Source organism: Notamacropus eugenii, chromosome 3 (genome assembly GCF_028372415.1).
Source record: "Notamacropus eugenii isolate mMacEug1 chromosome 3, mMacEug1.pri_v2, whole genome shotgun sequence".
NCBI classification, from domain to species: domain Eukaryota; kingdom Metazoa; phylum Chordata; class Mammalia; order Diprotodontia; family Macropodidae; genus Notamacropus; species Notamacropus eugenii.
In genome coordinates, this window is record NC_092874.1 from 62,427,867 (window position 1) to 62,443,000 (window position 15,134).

At 33.4% G+C, this 15,134-nt stretch overlaps 1 protein-coding gene across 14 annotated transcripts in view; it reads left to right on the forward strand.

Moving 5' to 3' along the window:
* Positions 1-15,134, forward strand: part of MLLT10 (MLLT10 histone lysine methyltransferase DOT1L cofactor) — a 259,175-nt gene that overhangs the window by 144,875 nt on the left and 99,166 nt on the right. For all 14 annotated transcript variants that reach the window (XM_072651682.1, XM_072651678.1, XM_072651677.1 and 11 more), the window contains 2 exons: positions 2,023-2,118; positions 12,950-13,205. In XM_072651682.1, coding sequence (XP_072507783.1) covers positions 2,023-2,118; positions 12,950-13,205 — 352 coding nt within the window. The remainder of the gene's footprint in view (positions 1-2,022; positions 2,119-12,949; positions 13,206-15,134) is intronic.

Below are 15,134 nucleotides of genomic sequence, written 5' to 3' on the forward strand. Positions count from 1 at the left end.
ATTTGTCTCTTAATCTTTCCACCTTAACAAACTCTCTCCCTTTTCCATTGTCTTTCATTCTACTATGTGATGTCAACATGTAACCTCTGCCCACGGAAGTCTTCAGGGCTTCTTTCTCTGGCCTAGTGAGTGAAGTTTCAAGTCATTTCCTTTCTTTCTGATTTTATTTCACATGACTTCCCTTCATTTACTTAATAATATACCTGCCCAATGTGCCATTCACCAAACACCCCTTCATTTACACTACTTTTTTGCCTTTCCTCATGTGCTTCTTCATGTTATGAACGATGTTCCTTTCTTCAATTTTTGGATTTTGACCCATTTTGTAAATCTTATTTCAAATGCAGACTCATCTCTTCCAGGAATTCTCTTATTATTATTTCTCCCTCTCAATAATGAGCTTTCCAAATCTTAGGTCTAATGCAGACCATTTTACCTTCTTTTTATGTGCTTTTGTATATATGATGTACTGTACACTTTTGGGTCTTATCTCCCTACCAGATTATATGCTTTAGGAGGACAGGAACTCTGTCTTATCTAAAATTTCAGTGTTCCCCAGTACTTCAGGACAGTGTTCTTAGATGCTTTATAAATGTAAAAAGTTTTTTGTGTGTTTTGGATTACATATTGTTGCCAGATTAATCTTAAAATCTTTAGTATACTCTCTCCCTACATAATTAGTTATGTAGTAATTTCTCAGGCTAGCATTCTTATCTCTTTACATTATGGCAGCAATTGATCTTCCTACTTTTATTTCTGTGCTTCCCAGTTTTCCAGTTTAAGAAAGGAACTTAGCACAGTCTTCTCCCTATTTCCCACCAGTTGCATTGCCTTTGGACTTCCCCATCATGCCCTCCTTCTCCAAGAATGTCACCATTGGGGTATCCCATTATTCTGCATGTTTGAATGTGCCTGGTGCACACATCTCATTAGTTCCCTCTGCCCTTCTGATTGGACTTTTTGGCCTGAGGGTAGAGCCATGAATTCCAAGACTGTTTAAAAAGGGGTTCGATGCAGTATTCCTCCCTTTTCCCACCAGCTACATTGCTTTTGGGCTTCTCCATTATGCCCTTTTGCTAGGTGCTCCCCCACACCCACCCCCAGCTTTTCAACTTCTTTTGTGTGTTGTTTCTGCCCCCTTAGACTATAAAGGTTGCTGAGGATGAGGCCTGCCTTTTTTTTTTTAAACTAGTATTTATATTCCCAGCACTTAGCCTAGTATCTGGCACATAGCAAATGTTTATTAAACGTTATTGACCGAATGACTGACTACTCACTCTATGCTGTAGCCAAACTCGACTGCATAATTGTTCCATAAATACGCTTTGTTTTTCCTAGTTTCCTTTTCGTTTTTTGTGCTGTTTTCTTGCCTGATATGCCCAACCTCCACTTTTCTGTACTCTAATGTAAATGTTTTGTCTATGAAGTTACTCCCTGATTTTCTGTTTAACCAGATGTGCTGTGATCTTGCTCTGGGTTCTAATAGTACTTTGTGCATCCTGTGGAACTTTTTGTGTAGTTTGAACCAGTTATTTGCATTCTTTTCTGATCCTCTCCTCCATTTAACTTGAGGCTTATAAAAGACAGAAGGTCCAGGTGTTCTTATTCATTTAGGTGTATTATCATCTATATATAGCATAATACCTTGAACAAAGCATGTGATCCATTAATATTAGTTGAATTATTTTGCATTTTGTAGTCTAATCAGATGAGGCTAGAGAGGCTAAAGTGCTTATTTTACATAATATTTAGTGTGTGGAAAACTGCTGACATGAATAACCCTATGACCATGCTGATAGAAGCAGTTGATTTATCTTAAATTATTTTTGCAGTCATATTTTGAATGATGAAATACTATCTACAAATCATGTTCTCACACCTTCCCCCCTACCCCCCCCCCCCCCCACAGTTACCACCAACAAAACAAAGAAAAACAAAACCTTTACCCCTTTTGTTGTGCTAAAAATAAGTATGGATCATCATATGAACCTAAACTTGTATTTTACTTTTCTTAATTTTTAGAAATACAAAGAAAAAGACAAACACAAACAAAAGCATAAGAAGCAACCAGAACCGTCACCAGCCTTGGTTCCTTCTTTGACGGTTACTACTGAGAAAGTAAGTTAAATAATTGAAATTTTGTTATTTTATAGATTTTAAAATTTATATAGAATAAGATATAAAAATTACAGCAAAAAAAGAATAGTCCAGTTTTAACTTTATTGATGGAATGTTGCACTTTAGCTACAGAGGACTGTTTTATATTTTGTCTCCTTCTTGATTCCTTGAACACTTGCCCTCTTCCCCACCTTAGTACTTTCATTTCATGCTACTTTAATTCTCTTCATTCTTTATTTAGAGACTCTAGATCCTCAAAATATATAGGTAAGAAGAGCTAAAAATTCTGAAATAATTTTCTTAAGAGTAGTAATTATAAATTTTTAACTTTAAAAAGCCAAGAAGGAATTGCTTGATCTTTTTTCATAATTAATCTTCTTTCATTTAATAGTTGTGGCCCCTTTCCCCATAGAGATAGCCTTCTGATTTTTCAGCTGTCTATGTGATTTAATTGTATAGCACCCCTGTCTGGGTCCACTTCTAACTCATAATGTACTAATAGGTTGGATCCTGAGGCACTTGTTTGCTCAGGGTTCTAGGAATCACAATGAGGGGCTGTGACTCATAATATTCTTACTGACGAGCACTGATGCAAAATGATGTTCCCTATTATTGATTAATCACTTATGTTGTTTAGTCTTTAAAAAGGGTTGTTTACTCAAGATTTAAGCTAGAACAGTAGTTACAGAATACCTACCCCAAGACCAGAAGATGCACACTTCCCTCATTGCTCACAGAGTCCATCTGGAGTCATGAATATAAAATACTGTGACAGTGAGGCATACAAAGAGAGATTGTGTTAGGCTGAGATATTCCTGGTGATTCTTGGTTCTAAAAGTTCATTTTTCTCTTTGGACTATCCCCATTAAGTTTGCTTCTGGTGTTGTGTTGCTGATGAAGCAGTTGCTGCCTTGCTTGGCTGAATAGGCTGCTTGCATGATGACACAGTGTTTTGGCTGATGGATCAGTCCATTGTTGGACTGAATCAAGGTGGTTACTTCTTTGGCTTCTTACCAAACTTAGAAGCTGTTGCTGCTGCCTCCAGGGATATCTTCTACAATATCCCCTTGCCAAGTACACCTCTTTGATAGCTCTTCTGATGTTTTGAAACCCACAATCATACATAGTCACATCTCCGGTTCACTGAACAGCAGGATAAAAGAAACAAAATGCAAACAGATTTACCCTGAAGTCAGGTCCACATAGAGATTTTGTGAGAGATAGGGTAGACTTTCCCTTCCTGACTCAGTAGTTCAGGGCATTTCTTATTCTAAAGCCACGTGGGCAGAGCAGAGATTTCCTTCTAGCAGCTGGGCCAAGAGAAGACATTATGATTCCATAGTACCAACCTCTCATCTTTTCTGATCAGAAATAGGCTCATTAGCATCCATCTTGGCCAGTCACGCTATTTTACTGTAATGATACCTAATTACTCTTATGGAAAAGACTGCTCTTCTAGAGGGGTATGTCCTTCTAGTATGAGAGTCATAAAAGGATATGGTCTTGTAGTAGTAAGTGTTAAAAAATCATATTTTTCTTTATTCTTTAGTTGTATTTGAGTGTGAATGAACACAGTCATCTAGAACTCTCAGTATTTTAACCTTTAGAGGAATACTTATTTTAAACCATAACCTTTCCTTTCCTTCTTTACCCAGGTTTTGTTTTTGTCTCTTACATTGCAATTTACCAAATGGTCATTTTAATTATACAGTTTTTTTTTTTTGCTTGAATTTAAGCTTATTGTTAACAAGAAGTTTAAGCCTTCTATTAGTGCTTGCTTTGTAGCAAGAATTGAAAAAGGAAGGCACAAGCATTTATTAAGCATCTACTCTGTTCCACGCACTGAGCTAAATGTTTTAGAAATATTATCTCATTTTGATTCTCACAGGAATTCTGGGAGGTGGGTGCTATTATGATCTTCTTTTTACAGTGAGAAAACTGAGGCAGACCAAGTTAAGTGATTTACCCAGATCAACAGAACTTGTGTGTGAGGTCAGATTTGAACTCAGTTTTTCCTTACTCCAGCCTCTATCCACTGAAGCATCAACTGCCTCAGACTAGAAAGACTACAAAATTCTGAAATGATCATCTTAGGAGAAGTTTTTAATTTTAATTTAAATAACCAGTAACATACTGTTTAATATTTTGTCATAGTTTTCATTCATTTAATGATCGTTTCTCCTTCTCCATGGATATCTCCTTTTGACTTTTCATCAAAATATATGATTAAATTTTGTAGCACCCTTTCTGGGCCTATTTCTAACTCATACTGGACCAGTAAGTTCAGCCCCTAATTAGTGACTAACTACTTCTCCCCTCAGGACTGTAGGAGTAACCATGGAGTATTGTGACTTACAATATTCTCATTCATGAGCCCTGATCCGGGATGGTTGTAACAATATTCCACTGGTGTTATAATAGCAACAACAGTAACAGCAGTAGCTAGCATATATTGCCTTCTGTGTGCCAGCTGCCGTTCTAAGTACTTTACAAATGTTATTTCGTTTGATTCTCACAATATCATTGGGAAGATAGATGCCATTATTACCTCCATTTTATAATTGAAGAAGCTGAGGCAGATGCAGGTTACATGTCTTGCTAGTAATTATGTGAGGCTGGATTTGAACTCAGATTTTCCTGACTCCAGATCCAGCGCATTGTTGCTGTACCACCAGTGGTCTACTCATCCATAAGGAGAGGAAAGTAACAGATAAATACATAGATGTCCGAGTTGTCTTTCATGTCCAAATATCCTAATTATGGCTTTTCTACATTCAGGACAAATTCAGATTCTTCACACTACAGCTTTCTTAATGTCCCAAAACATGCACAGTCAACCTGAAAATTGGAGTACTTTTTGTGAGGTCAGAAGGAAAAGTAAGGTCCAGGTTTGGATATAAAAAGATTGAGGAGATAATGTTTCATCCAGCTTTGTCTAGAAGCTTGTTATTCTATGTATGGATTACTTTCTTAGGAAATTCTTCCTTACATCAAATCTAAATCTACCTCATTGAAGCTTCATGATTTGTAGTTCTGCCTTTTTGTTGTTTTTTTGTTTTTATTATTATTAATTTATTTGTTTTCAGTTTTCTACAATCACTTCCATAAGTCTGAGATTTTCTCCCCTGAGATGACATGCAATTTTATATGGGTTCTACACATATATTCTTATTAAACACCTTTTCACATTAGTTATGTTACATAGAAGAATTAAAATGATTGGGAGAAATCATGAGAAAAACCCAAACAAAACAAAACAGAACACAAGAGAAAATACTCTGCTTCTTCCTGTGTTCCAGTTCCATAGTTCTTTCTCTGGATGTGGATGGCATTTTGCCTCAAGAGTCCTTTTTGAAATGTTTTAGGTCCTTGCATTGCTATGAACGTCTAAGAGTACTAGAAAAATTCCTCGCATACTGTGATTGTTGCTGTGTACAAAGTTCTCCTGGTTCTGCTTCTTTCACTCAGCATCAACTCATAGAAGTCCTTCCAGGCCTCTCTGAAGTCTTTCTGTTCATCGTTTCTTATAGCACAATAGTATTTCATTACATTCATATACCACGACTTGTTCAGCCATTTGCCAGGAGTTGAGGATCTGCTCAATTTCCAGTTCTGGGCCACCACAAAAAAGAGCTGCTATAAATATTTTTGTACATGTGAATCCCTTTCCCATTTTTATGATCTCTTTGGGATACAGTCCTAGAATCGATATTGCTGGTTTCAAAAGGGTATGCACATTTTTGTAGCGCTTTGGGGATAGTTCCAAATTGGTCTCCAGAATGGTTGGATCAGCTCACAGCTCCACCAACAGTGAATTAGTGTTCTAACTTTGCCACATCATCTCCAACATTTATTGTCTTTCTGTTTTGTCATGTTAGCCAATCTGATAGGTGTGATGTGGTATCTCAGAGTTGTTTTGATTTGCATCTGTCTAATCAATAGTGATTTAGAGCATTTTTTCATATGACTATAGATAGCTTTAATTTCTTTCTCTGAAAACTGCCTGTTCATATCCTTTGACCATTTATCGATTGGAGAATGACTAGTTCTTTCTTTTTGACCAAATAGAACAAATTTGACCTCTCCTTTCCATGATAACACTTTATATACTTCAGAAACTCATGAGTTTTTGCCAGAATAAATGTCCTCAGAACTCTTTAAGTTATCCTCAAATGGTGTTTGCTCAAGGCTCTTCACCATCCTGATTACTCTCTTGTGGATATTATCCTAAAATGCAGACCTCACCACAACATCCCAGATATAGTCTGACCAGGGAAGAGCGCTGAGGGTCTTTCACCTCCTTTTACTTGGAAACTGTAGACTTCTTAATATAGCTGAGATCATGCTAGCTTTTTTGGCTACATACTACATCACTGATTTGTTGAGCTTGAAGAGTCATTAAAATCCCTAAGTCTTATTCAGGAAATGTGTTGTTTAACTTTTTGCTTCCCATCCTATACTTATTTTTAGAATGTATATTTTTTGAACTCAAGTATTAAACCTTCCATCTTGCATAAATTTTGTCTTGTTAGATTGGGTCCAATATTGTGACCTCTCTGAGTTCTTTTGGATCTTGATTGTGTATAAGCTATCTGTCTCTTCCAGCTTCATTTTATCTGCAAATTTGATCAAAATACCCTTTATTGAAATCATTGATATAAAGAAATGTTGAGCAGCATTACTTATTAAAAGGGTCTTATTTTGTATGTGTGTATAAATAAATAAACATACATATATGCCCATGTATGTAGGATGATGATTTTTTAGAACATCTTTACTTCAAGAAGGAAAACATTTCTGTTTTGTTACATTCAATCTTTAAATAAATACATAATCTTTGTGATGTGGCTCTTTTCTCATCCTTTGCAATTGCAAAGTCATTTGTGGCTTTTCAGCTTGTTATTATTGTCTCTATATCTTCTCCTAAAGCCTCAAAAGATGATTTACCCTATTGGTGTAGATCTTCCTGCCATTCTTTTAATATTTTGTGATTACCAGGGCAACACTAATCAGTTATCCCTTATTCTTGCTTCATGACTAGCCCACATTCTTGAGTTTTGATTTCCCGGATGGTAATTTTTAAACCATTTCTTGTACACAAGCTATTATTCCTAATGTGCTGTAGCTTACTTACCACTCCATTATCTTTCTCCTGTTTCACCTGCATTTTGAATTTTCTGAGATGATGGTTTTCCCTCAATTATAGTCATATAGAATCACCATTGGAATGTTGGTCTTGAAAAAAAGTACTTTTGTTATATTGAACAATTGTGTCATTTGGGATCAGTGAAATTAAATATCCAATTTTCTTCCTTTATTTTTGCTCTGGGCTTAGTTCACTATCCAAATTTAATTCCTCTTCAAGCCGTGTAATGCTAGCCTAACTCTGGACTTTATTCAACTATGTCATCATTTGGTCAAAATATGTTCTTCGTTTCTTCTGTGTGGATTGCTGTGTCTACCTTTTTTGAGTGATTGTGGAGTTCTCAGTACATTTCATCATAGTGTCATCTACAAACAAGAGCATCTGGAGAAGCATTTTATTCATAGGGAATTTCTCTTCCCTTTCACTAAACAAGGCCCTTTTTCATTGTTTTTGTTACTGAAATGACTTAATATTTATCAGTACATTTTAAAAAGCTTATTCGATTTGGAAAGTTTGCGTTAGAGGAGAGTCCAGATATTCTGGACTCTTCTAATTCCAAATTAACATAAACAAATTTGCAAAAATAACCATCTTTAATATCCTCTTTTAAGTTATAATCAATTTCAAATAATCTGACAGTTTTTATACTAGGTATTCTCTTTTTTCCCCCTGGCAATACAAAAAAATTCTAATAATCTATTTTTCTTTTTCTTTTCCTAATTTTTTTTTGCAAAAAATAAGTGACAATGCTCATTTATTTAAAAACATATTTTGCTTTTAGAAATTCAAAATAAATGTCTTTAATTATTTTTACTTTTCTTCTAGTCTACTAGTGTAAATGTCTAACCAAGTTGGCTGCTTTATTAATCCAATGAATAAGAGATTGTGCTGAATTGTAGCTTTGTCTGCCTATTTCCCAACACACATTTGTATTGAATTGAGACTTTTATGAAATTTTATTGCTTTTTTAAAAGTTGCCTTCTTTTAAGATCTAAAAATAAAATCACTACTTTGAAAACATTTTACTTCTATTCCAACGAATGAATGAATGAATGAATGAAACATTTATGCTAGTCTGTTGATTGCTTTGTCAGTTCTTAGGGGGGGATTGGCCTTGAAGAAGGTGGAGACATTTATCGATATTCTTAACTGTGAATGTTAAGAATGATACTTGTTCTGTTGTATTGAAATATGTTAATATACTTTGTTCCATCTTATTAAAGTGCTGAAGATCACCTGGTGTGGTAACTAAGCTCAAACTAAGTTATAGACTGCTATCTTTCCATCTTAAATATTAAGGTTATAAATACATGACTCTTATGTGTCAGAAAACATTAACTCTTTATTTCAGATCCCTTTAGTAGAAGGATAAATCTTGCCTATAAATTGTAATTTCTTTTCTCTTAGTTTCTTTACAGCATTCTTGAATTTGCTCTCTCCATTTATGACTTCTAGACTCTTCTTCTCCATTTTTAACAAAAAAAGAGGGTTCTTGGGAAAAACTTATAGCTGAATATTTTGTCTAAAAAGTGACTCATTATATGTGATTATTATCTCATCTGAATTTAGCTATTTGAGAGGAGGTGATATTTATCTATTGCTTAATTTAATTTAACACAAAGCCTGGCATGTAGCAAGTGCTGTAAAAATACTTATTCTCTTACCCTTCCCTATTTTTGTCGAGGCAGTACCATTCTTCCAGTCATCTAGGCTTGATACCTCACTATCATTCTTGAGTTATTCTCCATTTATGTAATCAGTTGCCAAATATTGTAGTTTCTACCATGATAACATCTCCTGTATCCATCACCTCCTCTTCCCCCACCTAGCAAACATCCTAGTTCAGGTCTTCTACACCTCCCACGTAGACAGAGCATTAACCTCCTAATTAGTCTTCCTGATGCAAATTTTCCCCCAGACTCCCTCCACACAAGTTGCCGAACTAACTGATTTTCATAACACTTAGGTTTATTTATGTTATTTTCCTACTCGGTAAAGTCATTACTTTTTACCTCTAGTATCAAATACAGTCTACTATATTTGGCATTTAAAGCCCTGAGCTACCTTTCTAGCTTGATTATATATATATAACTTTACTCCACATACTTGGTGGTTTAACCAAACTGAGCTTTTTACTGTTCCTCATACGTGATATTCCATTTCTGTTACATTGACGTATCCTCCATGACCCAAATGCATTCCCACCTTGTTTCTCATAATGCCTACTGTACCTCACAATTCTGTTGGTTTCACTCTCTGCTGGAAGCTTTCTCACCTCACTACCCTACCCCTAGCCGCAAATGATTTGTATTTAAATGTGTATATATTTGTATAGAATGTAATCCCTGAGGGCAGGGACTATTTATCTTTTGTGGGCCTAGCAGGATAACCTGGCACATTAAGTATACATTTAATACATTTTTTAAATTGATTGACATTTGCTTTGTGAGTTGTAATGGCTGTTAAGGAAGCCAGACTCTTCATATTTTGAACCTTTACTATATATTTTTAAGTATGAGTTTAAAACTTTTAAGACAGACATAAAAATTCTTCACCTAATTATGCTTTTTAATATTGAGTTAATCTAAGGAAATACTAAGTACTACTTAGGAGTATGATTTAATTTTTCCTTGAATAGTAGAATTGGACCACTACTACTAACCATTCTTTCTTGGCAGGTTCCAGAGATTTTGAGGAAAGAAAGAATTAATTTTGTCATGACATGACACTGAGATAATTTGTATAAGTGCATTGTAAACTTGAAGGTGCTACATAAATGTTAGCTACTGTTATGATTGGTCCACATCATAATAACTGTGTTCCCTTTTTTATTTTATGTTTTTTTCTGAAAAGTTGCTTTGTTTTGGTGTGTCAGTATTATTATTTGACAGAAATTTCTGATATCATTGGTTTGGAATTTGAACATTGAATTGCTAAATCTTCTGGTTTGTAATTTGTATATATATATATTACTTAATGTTATTGCTGGAAATTTTAATTTTTTGTAATTTAAAAAACCTTTATTTTTGCAATTTTGTAATTTAGCCTTTGGTGCTTCATAGTTCAAAGGTTTTTTAATCTGAGAGAGAAAATCAATCTTATTTTAGTAATTGTTGACTACTCACTAAAGAGAGTACTAATATTAATATCTTATTAATGTCAATTTTAAATAGTGGAGAAAAACTTCAGGTTTTTTTTAGATATAATGATTCATGAAGTGTTGTTTAAAAGAAGATAACTGTTATTAACATGATATTGTACTCATTGGATAATTTTATCAAAAACATTGTAACTGTAGTATTTCATTTCACTATGACAGTTGAACCACACTATTTTGATATATTAACTACTGGGCCTTCTAGAGTGAGAATCTTAGATATAACTAAAAAAGGTAGGATTTGTCTTTTTGGTTCATATGTGCTCTCTTGGTTCATTGGACTGGGCCTGTTTTCGACATATGCTAGATATCAGTAGGTAATAGTGAAAAAATGCATGGATGACAGACAAAAATAGCAAAATTGTGTGGGACACTAATGCAAATTAAGATTCTACTATTATAAGCATGAATTTACTTGAGAATAAGTATTTGAGTTTTATATCTTAAGTTTATTTTTGTATTAGAAAGACTTTTATTTGGCTGTTTGGCTAACTTCCTTTTTCTTTTTTTTGCTAAGAGAAAAAAATTGAAATTTTAACTAAAGTGCATTTTCTCCTATGATGGGGTGTTTTGAATCCATTATCACTTCAAAGTTTTTAGGGTTGAAAATTTCCCCCTTTTCAGAAAAAAAAAAAAGCTAATTGTGATTAAACTATGGCCATTGAAAATTACTTGACTTTGTCATTCATGGCTTTCTTTGTATTGCCTTTTCTAACATAGTAAATTTTGTTAATAATTTTTACTGAATTTATGGTCTTCAGCATATGGGCAGTTTTGTACTTTAGGTCAATAGACTTTCCAATTAAATTGACCAATCATAATTGATACATATATGTAGAAGCTAATATTATATTTCCATTTGCAGTACCCCCAGTGAGTTTTCTCTCCTTCCCTCACTTGACACATGAGTGAAGAGTACCGATGTGTTTTTTTTACATGGCTTTAGACCTGCTCTGGGTCATACAGGGTCAGATGTGAGTGGGATGGAGAACTTCAGGACCAGCCCAAGCTAATGGAAAAATGATTGAAAAGTGAGCTGGGGTGGTTTCCAAATTGACCTGCCCAGCACGGAAAAGGTTCGTGTTTCTAAAGTAAGCCATGAAGTTTAACCAACTTAAATCCTATTGGTCTGTTAAATGGGATTTTATATTTTACTAAGCTCACTTTGGCCTGTGTAGTTCAGGAGAATAGTGATCAGCTCTGTTTTGTTAGACCTTGTTGTGTTTATATTTGAAAAATGGAAAATAGGTACTGAAATTGGAGAAAAATCAGAAAATATTCCCAGTAAACAGTTAATTTTCATAGGAATATATCCCTTCCTCTCCTTTATCCCTACTTTTAAACATCAATTTTACTAAAAGCTCTTTAACCATTTTGCTCAGTACAAACCTCAGAGTTCATAGCCCTCTCCTCATTTTTCAAATGTGTCTGACAGTTTGTATTGAGTGGTGAGTGTATGGTGGAGATTTCAGATTCTAATTTGTATTTTGAAAGTTTTATTCCTCACATCACCCTAGGTATGTTATCATTATGATTAAAAAATTTTTTCTTTTAAAAAATATCTTTAGCCTGAGAAGTAATACTTAAAATTGAGAGAACTATATATTTTTTTATATGTTGTAGGAGAGATAGCTACAAAATCTTACATTTGGAGGCATTTTCAGTTATTGTACACAAATTGTCATTTTTAGTTTTCTAATTTGGACAGTGTGTAGTCATGTAAATGATAATAACCTTACTTAAGCAAATGTTTATCTAGCCTTCAAAAAAGAAATAATCTCCATCAATTTGAAGTGTATTTTGAAGTATAGTAATATTTAAGCAATACTGCTCTGCAAAATAACTTTTCTGTGTAATTCCCCTCTTCAGCATGGAAATTATTTCCACTTTGAAAATTTAAATCTTTCTCCCCTTTAAAACATCCTTCCCCTTCTTCCCTGAGTTCTTTAAAACCTTCCTGCTCTGTCCTGTACTAGATTTTCTTCCCATTCTCATGGGCATAGTGATTTAAAGTAGTCCTCCCTAGTTCTTTGCATTTGTCCTGTTATTATGCTGAATGCCAAAATTGTTTTTATAATTTAATAATAATGAAAGCAATGTTTTCATATGGTGGGAAAGAATGCAGTTTTCAGATGTTTCATGGTGCCTTCAGTTTTATTCTTTGTCAGTTAATACATTTGATCGCTACTGTAATGTGCACTTTCACTGATTGCTGCAGTCTAATACTTTACTAGTCGTATTGTCAGCTGATATTCTGATATGAAGAAGCACATTTAAAATAGCCATATGTGTAATCTTAATTCAATGTGAGACTAAATTTAAAGGTTTTTTTAGGTGTATAATGTAAACTGGTTTGATTTGTAGCACTGAAAATGAACCTTAGGCTATTTTGTTATGTATATTCTTAAATATGCAATATTCATTTTTCATAAGGTGACATGCAGTCTGGGGGTTTTTTTTTTTGGTGGTCTAATTTAGTCCTTTTATTTTTTTTTTCTTTTACTTCCTTTTTTTAATCCAAATGTTAGACATATACAAGCACTAGCAACAGCTCTATGTCAGGCTCATTGAAGCGCTTGGAAGATACTGCAGCTCGATTTACAAATGCAAATTTCCAGGAAGTCTCCGCACTCACTTCAAGTGGAAACGATGTGTCAGAGACTAGAGGGTCAGAGAGCAAAGGGAAGAAATCAGCAGGTCACAGCTCAGGTCAGAGGGGAAGAAAGCCTGGTGGTGGAAGGAATCCAGGGACAGCTGTGTCAGCAGCTAGTCCTTTTCAGCAAGGTATTAATTATGGTGCTATAGTTATAACATTGTTTAACTGTTCATCAAAAGTAGTTAAAGTTTTCACAAGGTAATTGTTCTTTTAGTCTCGGCTAATGAAAGAAGTTGGAACATGTAAAAATCATTAAATGGTTATTTGCCTAGTCCAGGTTAATATGCTTTGAAATAGGGGAGAAAATTAAATGTTAGATGACCAATGGTTTTATATATTGATGTGTATTTAAAGTTGAACTGAATTTTCATTGTAAATGAATTCAATATAGAATGAGATTGGGGTGACAGAGATTAAGATTTGGTGATTATGTTTCTCTTGGCTCAAATATATGTATCTCTAGCCTTTATTTTTCTCTTAATTAAAAATAATTGCTTTCTGAATTGTTCTATTTATATTACAACATAGGTGTAGATTCTTTTGTTACTGTGAATATTTTTAAGTTTTAAACTTGTCGTTTTGAAGAGACAAGTTTCTTTTTAGGCTGTACAGTAGTCTTTCTTCTCTTTTGGTTCATTTGGCACTTTTATTTCCCTTTCCCAATTAAATTTCCCTTTCCTAAAACTGCCAACAACAACAACATAAAACCCAAACCAAAAAACCCCCAATTTTTATAGCTAATATGTAAATCATCTTGAAGAAAATTTGTCCTTTAAATTTCTAGTGATAACTCATTTTCACAAAAAACAGTATTTCTCAAGCAATTATTTATTTCTAACGAATGTGTTAAAAGTCAGTTTACTGTATTATAGAATACACTAATCCTATCAGATTTTTGTTATGTTTAATTTTTTCTTGTACGTATATACTGAGGTGTTAAATATATATATACACACAGATATACAAGTAAAAATTGTCATGTATTTTATCTATACTTTGTATTAAATATCTATTTTCCGTTAGTCCTTTAGGGATAAATAAGCAAAAAAATTTTTTTTGTCTTCCTATGACATTATTTCATTACAATAATCATACTTTAAAATTCAGTTCAGTTCAACAAACATTTATATAAAATTCCGTAGTCTGTTACCCTACTTAGAAAAATGTAGACTAGCATGTTTTATACACAGAGAATTATTTCATGTGATGCTTTTTTCAAATTCTTTTTCATTCCTTCTTCTTAAGGAGTTATTTAAAAAGTAAAGCAGAACTGGAAAACACCCTAGGAATTTTACTATGTTTTGGATGAATAAAATTGTTAGCTCATAAAATAGATTTGTTTTGCGTTTTTACTTTTGAAAAATGACATAATCTTATTTAAATTTTTGCATTGCATTTATTCACATTTTAAAGCTGATATTAACAGGATATACTCAAATATTCTCTTATAATTAAGATCCAGATTTTCACTAGCATAACTGCATTTCTGAGCTCATTTTTATTGTTCTGTCTTTGAATTGAAAACCTACTTAGAAAATCTATTTTCTTAAATTTCATAAATATTACAGATATTTTCAAAAAGCCAATGTCATAGGCAAATGCTAGAGATATTCCATATTTTTATATGATAATTTATGTATTGTTTGTAAATTTTTTAAGTCTTTAATTCTGGTTATCAGAAAATGAATGAAGTTTATTTTTGTTTTATATCAGAATGAGGAGGTCTATTAGGGAAGGTATATTTTCAAAGTATTAGTATTATTATATGCTTCTAAAATATTCTTTAATTTAATATTATTGAGTTTATGCTATGGTGAATTTTTAATACCAGATGTAAAAACAAAAAAAAATTGTACAAGCAAGACAGATCGTGATAGATCAGGATTGATGATGGAGAACCTCTTTATAGCTGCTAATTAAGTGACAAAACTGGTTGTCCTTAAATCATTGAAATAATGAAAATTATATAGTTTAAGCAGGTTATTAATGTGTATGCTTTTCTGCTTAAGTAATTTTAAAATGTTGATCTTAATGGGCCTGCCAACAGAATATTTAGT